The sequence below is a fragment of the Trachurus japonicus genome, chromosome 18, assembly GCF_045865225.1.
Source record: "Trachurus japonicus isolate A0001 chromosome 18, Traja_1.0".
In the NCBI taxonomy this organism is placed as follows: Eukaryota; Metazoa; Chordata; class Actinopteri; order Carangiformes; family Carangidae; genus Trachurus; species Trachurus japonicus.
In genome coordinates, this window is record NC_140924.1 from 17,288,629 (window position 1) to 17,296,284 (window position 7,656).

At 40.6% G+C, this 7,656-nt stretch overlaps 2 protein-coding genes and 1 pseudogene across 2 annotated transcripts in view; all 3 read right to left on the minus strand.

Moving 5' to 3' along the window:
• LOC146969023 (GTPase IMAP family member 8-like) overlaps positions 1-943 on the minus strand; it is a gene marked incomplete at its 5' end in the record, with an annotated part of 6,004 nt that extends 5,061 nt beyond the window's left edge. The window contains one exon of the mRNA XM_085759344.1: positions 118-943. Coding sequence (XP_085615470.1) covers positions 118-943 — 826 coding nt within the window. The remainder of the gene's footprint in view (positions 1-117) is intronic.
• Positions 944-1,256: 313 nt separating this feature from the next.
• On the minus strand, positions 1,257-2,332 carry LOC146969024 (GTPase IMAP family member 9-like; annotated as a pseudogene).
• Positions 2,333-2,505: 173 nt separating this feature from the next.
• LOC146969025 (GTPase IMAP family member 7-like) lies at positions 2,506-6,798 on the minus strand. The gene is made up of 3 exons (XM_085759345.1): positions 6,792-6,798; positions 2,846-3,684; positions 2,506-2,814 (listed from the first exon to the last, which is right to left on the minus strand). The coding sequence occupies exons 1-3, from the start codon at positions 6,796-6,798 to the stop codon at positions 2,506-2,508; spliced, it is 1,155 nt and encodes a 384-aa protein (XP_085615471.1).
• Positions 6,799-7,656: the final 858 nt, after the last annotated feature.

The following is a 7,656-nucleotide window of genomic DNA, read 5'->3' on the forward strand; positions in this document are numbered from 1 at the left end:
TGCAAATTCAGAATATTTGTCTCAACTGTGTTATAAAATTTCCTCCTCCTCCTCCTTCTCCTACTACTGCTGCTGCTCCTGCAACAACTCCTGCAGATTTACTAAATCCAACTTTACCTTCTGCTTCTGTGATGGCTTTGGCAACTGATCCAACCATCTTTGGCCCACCAAGTAGAGCTTCCAGCATTTCTCCTGTGGTAACACCAGATATTTCCTTGAGAAGATTTGAGACATTTTTCTTTGCCTTCTCTCTGGTTTCTTCCTCTGACATGTCTGGTGATGTCTGTCTGTGGTGCTCTTCCTCTTGTTGTATTTTACTCTCCACTGCTTGTAACATCTCATTAATGTAGACGCCGTCTTTGTTTGCCACCTGTTGAATTGTGTTCAGTAGCTCTTTCACCTGGACTTCATTGTTCCTGTATTCATCCTGCTGGTTGTTCCTCCAGTCTTTATTATCAATGACATGGCACCGATTACTGCACTTCTGCACCAGGTCACTCAGCTTCTCATTCTGACTGACAAACTCCTCAATCTTCATTCCTTCATCAAGATTGTCACCATGAGTGAAGACAACTACAGCATGTCTCAAAGCCTCCTCACTAAAACACTCTTTTATTTTGCGAATAACCTGGTTCTCCTGCTCTGTGAATCTCTCCACCTTCAGCACAATGAGGAAAGCATGAGGTCCAGGAGAGCACTCTGTGACACACCTCACTATCTCAGGATTCAGCTCCTCTTTAAACTTGTTTCTATCAAAGAAACCAGGAGTGTCGATCAGGCTGATTTTTCTTCCATTAACACGTCTGGTTTCTCTCTGACATTTTCTTGTTTTAGAGTTTGCAGTGCAGCCTATCTTGAACACATCTTCTTCTTTAAATATGGTGTTGCCCAGGCTGCTTTTCCCGACTCCAGGTTTTCCTACAAAGACGATCCTCAAGTCTGACAATGGAAAAAATAATCACCGGTAATTAGTAATTTAAATAAATGAACATTTATTACATTAGACAATATGTATTTCTTATTTTATCGTAAATACACCATGAACACAGGTTTCAGATTGTTAATTGTTTGTGTTAATAAATTTAGGATGATATTTAAGACACTACTGAGCAGCACACAGCAGTACTGTACCTCAGCATTTATTTCTGCCCCTCACCTCACACTTTTTGCCTTTGATAAGTGCCATGAAAGATTTCTAAAATGTCACCAATGATCTCTGTAAAAGACTATCTCCTGTTGTGAGGCCATGAACTCTTTCAGACTTGGCACTGCAATAGTAAAAGTGCAAATTCAAAATATTTGTCTCTACTATGGTGAGGGAGAGGTCCTTTCTCTTCTCTTTGCTTTGGCCTTGTGATATTCACCACATTGTTAGCTGTGTCATGAACAGCCTTCACTCTGTTCTCTGCTGCCTCCAGACTGAACCTGCTCCATGAGCTTCTTCACATCTGATACAACCTGTAACTACTGCTGTTGCTGCTGCAGATTTACTAAATCCAACTTTACCTTCAACTGCTTTTACAATGGTTTTGACAACTGATGCAATCACTGGCCCACCAAGTAGAGCTTCCAGCATTTCTCCTGTGGTAACACCAGATATTTCCTTGAGAAGATTTGAGACATTTCTCTTTGCCTTCTCTCTGGTTTCTTCCTCTGACATGCCTGGTGATGTCTGTCTGTGGTGCTCTTCCTCTTGTTGTATTTTACTCTCCACTGCTTGTAACATCTCATTAATGTAGACGCCGTCTTTGTTTGCCACCTGTTGAATTGTGTTCAGTAGCTCTTTCACCTGGACTTCATTGTTCCTGTATTCATCCTGCTGGTTGTTCCTCCAGTGTTTATTATCAATGACGTGGTACCGATTACTGCACTTCTGCACCAGATCACTCAGCTTCTTATTCTGCCTGATGAACTCCTCAATCTTCAATCCTTTACTAAGATCGTCACCATGAGTGAAGACAACAACAGCATATTTGAAAGCCTCCTCACTAAAACACTCTTTTATTCTGTGAATAACCTGGTTGTCCTGCTCTGTGAATCTCTCCACTTTCAGCACAATGAGGAAAGCATGAGGTCCAGGAGAGCACTCTGTGACACACCTCACTATCTCAGGATTCAGCTCCTCTTTAAACTTGTTTGTGTCAAAGAAACCAGGAGTGTCGATCAGAGTGATTATTCTTCCATCAACACGTCTGGTTTCTCTCTGACATTCTTTTGTCACAGAGTTCGCAGTGCAGCCTATCTTGAACACATCTTCTGCTTTAAATATGGTGTTGCCCAGGCTGCTTTTCCCAACTCCAGTTTTTCCAAGAAGGACGATCCTCAAGCCTGACAATGAAAAATAAGAATATATTAATAATTTAATTAAATAAACATTTATTACATGAGATGAATGTATGTATTTCTTACTTTCTGGTTAATAAGCAATGGATGATATCCAGAATACTGTCACACTGAGCAGCACACAGCAGTACTGTACCTCAGCATTTATTTCTGCCCCTCACCTCACACTTTTTGCCTTTGATGAGTGCCATGAAAGATTTCTAAAATGTTAATAAGGATCTCTCTTCTCTCTAGAGAGAGAATAAGGATCTCTGTAAAAGACTCCTGTTGTGAGGCCATGAACTCTTTCAGACTCGGCACTACCATACTGTAGTAATAGTGCAAATTCAAAATATTTGTCTCAACTGTGTTTAGGGGAGGTCCTTTCTCCTCTCTTTGCTTTGGCCTTGTGATATTCACCACATTGTTAGCTGTGTCATGAACAGGCTTCACTCTGTTCTCTGCTGCCTCCAGACTGAACCTGCTCCATTGCTTCTTCACATCTAATACAATTTGTAACTACTACTACTGCTGCTGCTGCAGATTTACTTAATCCAACTTTACCTTTAACTGCTTCTGCGATGGCTTTGACAACTGATGCAATCACTGGCCCACCAAGTAGAGCTCCCAGCATTTCTTCTGTGGTAACACCAGATATTTCCTTGAGAAGATTTGAGACATTTTTCTTTGCCTTCTCTCTGGTCTCTTCCTCTGACATGTCTGGTGATGTCTGTCTGTGGTGCTCTTCCTGTTGTTGTATTTCTGTCTCCACTGTTTGTAGCATCTCATTGGTGTAGATGCCTTCTCCTGCCACCTCTTGAATTTGTTCGAGTAGTTGTTCCACCTGGACTTTGTTGTCCCTGTATTTTTTCCACCATTTGTTTCTCCAGTATTTATTATCAATGACTTGGTATCGATTACCACATTTATTCAAGAGTTCTTTCAGTCCATTATTTTGCTGGAAAAACTCATCAATCCTCATTCTTTCCTTGAGTTGGTCGCCATGAGTGAAGACAACTATAGCATGTCTCAAAGCTTCCTCACTAAAACACTTTATTTTGTCAATGATCTGGTTCTCCTGCTCTGTGAATGTCTCCACTTTCAGAACGATGAGAAAGACATGGGGTCTAGGAGCGCACTCTGTGATACACTTCATCATTTTAGACTTCAGCTCGTTTGGGCCAAACAAACCAGGAGTGTCAATCAGAGTGATTCTTCTTCCATTGACACGTCTGGTTTTTGTTTCACATTCTGTATCAGAGTTTGCAGTGTGGCCCACACTGAACACATCTTTTTTAAATATGGTGTTACACAAGCTGCTTTTCCCCACTCCAGATTTTCCCAGTAGGACGATCCTCAAGTCTAAATAGAAAATAAAAAGTTTGTGATTAATCAGTGTCTGTCTGTCTGTCAGTCTCTCTCTCTCTCTCTCTGTGTGTGTGTGTGTGTGTGAACAGAACAGGAAATAAAACATTTCTTGTGAAGCATCAGCAGATTTATATTCACAGTTTAAACATTCAAGACTAATTACTGGCAGTCGGGAAAGATTACTAGGCTACATTTTAAAAAAAACAAACAGATTTTACAAATGAATATTTAATTTGCATTGCAATATATTTATGCAACATAAAAGTATTATTTGAACTTCCTTTTTTGCATTTTGAAGCTAGCTACTGGCTGGCTACAGGTTTGAGTAAATAAATAAAATCTAGTCTCAATTAAAGCAGAAGTAAGTGGTCCGGTCGTTTTGGCAAATGCTGCGTTCCAGGCAGGCTTTTGAAATCGTAAATTACAGCTTCAAGTCACAACTTACGACTTTGTAGCGTTCCAGGCAACCCACTCGTGTTTTTCCGACCTGTTTTACCGGTGAAAGTCACTATAACGGCCACTTGTAACTTCCGACCGGTGAACTCGTACCAGATTGAACGAGAGGGACCCAACTGCAGTCAATATGGCGAACACGGGCGGCGCCATACATCCAATCCATACCGGAAGTCCCAAGCGGAAGTTTGTTCTTCGTGCAGTCTGGTTCACACTCCAGGACAGAAGGTGGCGGTAATGCACCAAAAGTGTAGAAGAAGGAAGAAGTCCATAAAATCCACCATCTTTGGTGTAGACAGAGCGGTTCAACGAACGGTAAGAAAAATAGTTTTTTAATTATCATTCCACGAGTGTGGTATTATCTTTAGGATGTAATTCGTGCTTTTTACAAATGCGATGCGTGGAATAGCTGAGTGACACGTCTCGTGAAGGTTGTTTTTTCTTGTCCGAGCTATTAGCTTAGCTTAGCTTAGCTTAGCTCATGTATGTGTGTTCAGAGGTAACAACGGTTAATTTGTTTACTTTGTGTTTTTGTTTTTAATAGATCTTTGAGGTCCTTCGAGTCATTGAGGAGGTCACAGGCGTGGGGGAACAGATAAAAAAAGGGGATATCCACCTCCTTGATTTTGTCTTTGATGTTATGCTCCCAGAGGTAAGAATGTCAATCGAGCTTGCATGGGAATTGTGAGGAAATTATTGGGTGTTCAATTTTATTCCTTTGGAAAGCATAAAAACAAAGAGAACACTCTTTACAGCATCATAAGGTTACTGTATGATTGGATCATGTTACTATTTTTCAGATTTTGATCAGAATCCTCGTGGAGGAAGGCCTCACCAGGCTGAAGGCTGAGGTTGTGTTGGCCAGTGGGAGCCTGTTTTAAGCCCCACCACCACCAGATACTGTGCCCCCAACAAAGCAGGATGGCCTGGCGACCCCTGTTTGTTCTGTTTGTTTGTTCTGTTTTGTAATAAAAGCATTGCTTACAAAAAATAACTCAAGTCAAGTTATTATTGCCAGTATGAAAGTGCAATATTGTGTTTTGTTTGATTCCAGAAAGATTAACAGAGGACTGAAAATGGGAAAATTTAATTATTGCATTCATTTGATAGCTAAACCTGATGATGAATACATTTGTAGACCCAGGAAATGCCTGCTCTGTTGCAGGAACACATGTCCAGGGCCATCATGTTGTCCATGATGCTCCTACTACTCATCCCTGAAGATCCCTGAAGGGTTAAAATATGATCAGCAGGATTGAAGTCCCTACTCCCCAGCAGACTGCAGCATAAGAACACACTTGCTATCACAGACTGATTGTACTACAGATGTCAAGAAATCTGAGCCTCCTTAAGACAGCACAGTTCCCCAAACTGGCCTTTATCTCCTCGGTCACATCTTACCTGACAGGAAGGATCATGATCAGTGCATAATGTCTGGTACCACCAATTATTTGTGTCTTCTATTTTTCTACCTCCCCAATAATTAAAATATTAATGTCAAAGTATGACTGTGTGGTGTGCATGTTGCAACTACTGACTAATCTGAAAGTGGTCAATTAATTTGATATTGTAAATTCTCATTTTATTAATCCTAGGTTTATTTAATGAGAATTCAGTCCTATTCAATATTTATATTATTCAGTCCTATTGGGAGCTAGAGAGAGTGTGCGTGAGTGAACCCCACCACACAACCATATTTTTATGTTAACGTTGAACGTTAGAAGAAGTTAGAGGAAGTTATTAATCCATGAAAAGTTAACATTATATTTAGTGATTAGTGGACTTCTAACTTCTGAGTTTTACAGTAGCCTATAAACTTGCGAAGTTAATTACCTAGTCAATTATACCGTTACGATAAACATGTAACTGCAAAAAGAATCCATAATTATGTGTAAACGTACGTGCTTTTATTGTTGTAGCTCGCCTCGGAGCGGTGTTTAACTAACTTCCGCTTGAGACTTCCGGTATGGATTGAAACGTACGTGCTTTTATTGTTGTAGCGCGCCTCGGGGCGGTGTTTAACTAACTTCCGCTTGAGACTTCCGGTATGGATTGGATGTATGGCGCCGCTCGTGTCGGCCATATTGACTGCAGCAAGGTACTCTTGGATTGAACTGGTACCACTTCACGGTCGGAAAAATACGAGTTTCCTTGAACGCACCATAACAGTCCTCGTCCCTACGTCACCACATTCACGCGCATCCCTTGGCTGCACACACAGCCCTGCATGCCGTTCTCTCTCCTCATTGGATAAAAACTGTAGGATACGATAAATGTTTTCTCCTCGGCTCAGAGCAGAGCAGAGTGACTGAGAGACCCGTGTTTCAGACCAAACACTAAGTGATTGCTGTCGGAAGATATAACTATTTAAGACTTATATTAACACAAATATATCACTTACTTCTGCTTTAAGCTGCAGGTGATCGGCTTGGGGTCATGCCCTTACTGCCGACACTCTATTATGACAATTCTCAGGATAAGAGTTGTTCAAAATTAAATAAAAGCCAGTCCCAGACGCCTGTCTCAAATACCTATAGCCTAAGCAGGAGCAGTTTGGCAATTCAAGCAAATACAATTTGGGCTTCTTTTTGAGAATTTACGACAATAAATGGCAGAATAACAGAGAAATGCATGTTATTTTGACTCACCAGTCATGTTGTCAAAGAAGAAAAATTACAGTCAGGGAAGTGACAGGTGGTCAGGATGCTGTGTCTTATCTAGTTTTCCGTTGCTCTGATCCACTTCCTCTAGAGCTGTTATGAATATAAAAATCAAAGCCACACCTTCATCTGCAGCTTAAATGATCCGGTGACCCACAACACTGTCTCTAATGTAAGTGCTGCATTGACAGTTGACATCTGGTCAACACTCACTCACATGTAATAAAACATATATTAAACCTGACACTTATTAACCTTCACGTCATCAGCTCTTACTTTGGTTATGAGAAAGTTCCAGGAACTGCGTTTAAGGCGTTGCCACTGCTGCTGCTGCAAATAATTTCCTGCAGCTCGTCTGTTGGTGTTTCACGCTTTACAAAGCTTGAAGCCTGTACACAGGGTTTCAGTTCATGTGAAAACCTTCATCAAACAACTGAACTGACATTTTTTGGGTTTGCAAAGTGAAACCAACCAAGTAGCCCAACACCACGTCAAATTTCATTTTGAGTCTAAGTTTATTTTACACCTACATACATTTAATTATCTGCAGATCTAGTGTAATTTTTATACTGACATTTTCCTCTGTGTGCAGATGACCCACAACTTTATCCAACAGTCATTTGTTTACCATTGATCAGTCCAGCAGGCCACACTTTCTAAAATGAAATCTTGAATCTTGAAAACCTAAAACATTAGGCCTACGTCACAGTAACACAATAGTTTTTGTTGTTGTTGTTGTTTTATCTGTAGCCATTTAAATTGAAATCTGGATTGTGGTGATGACTGTCTTGCCTCATTTGCTATTTTCAGTTTCTCATGTTTCCTGTCATTTATGCTCTTCACCATGTTTGAT

What these genes read in the sequence shown, in the direction of transcription:
- LOC146969025 (XM_085759345.1), bottom strand. An exon ending in CTGCAGCAGCAGCAGTAGTA is followed by an intron (nt 2,815 to 2,845) that starts GTAGTTACAAAT and finishes GATGTGAAGAAG; the next exon opens with CAATGGAGCAGGTTCAGTCT.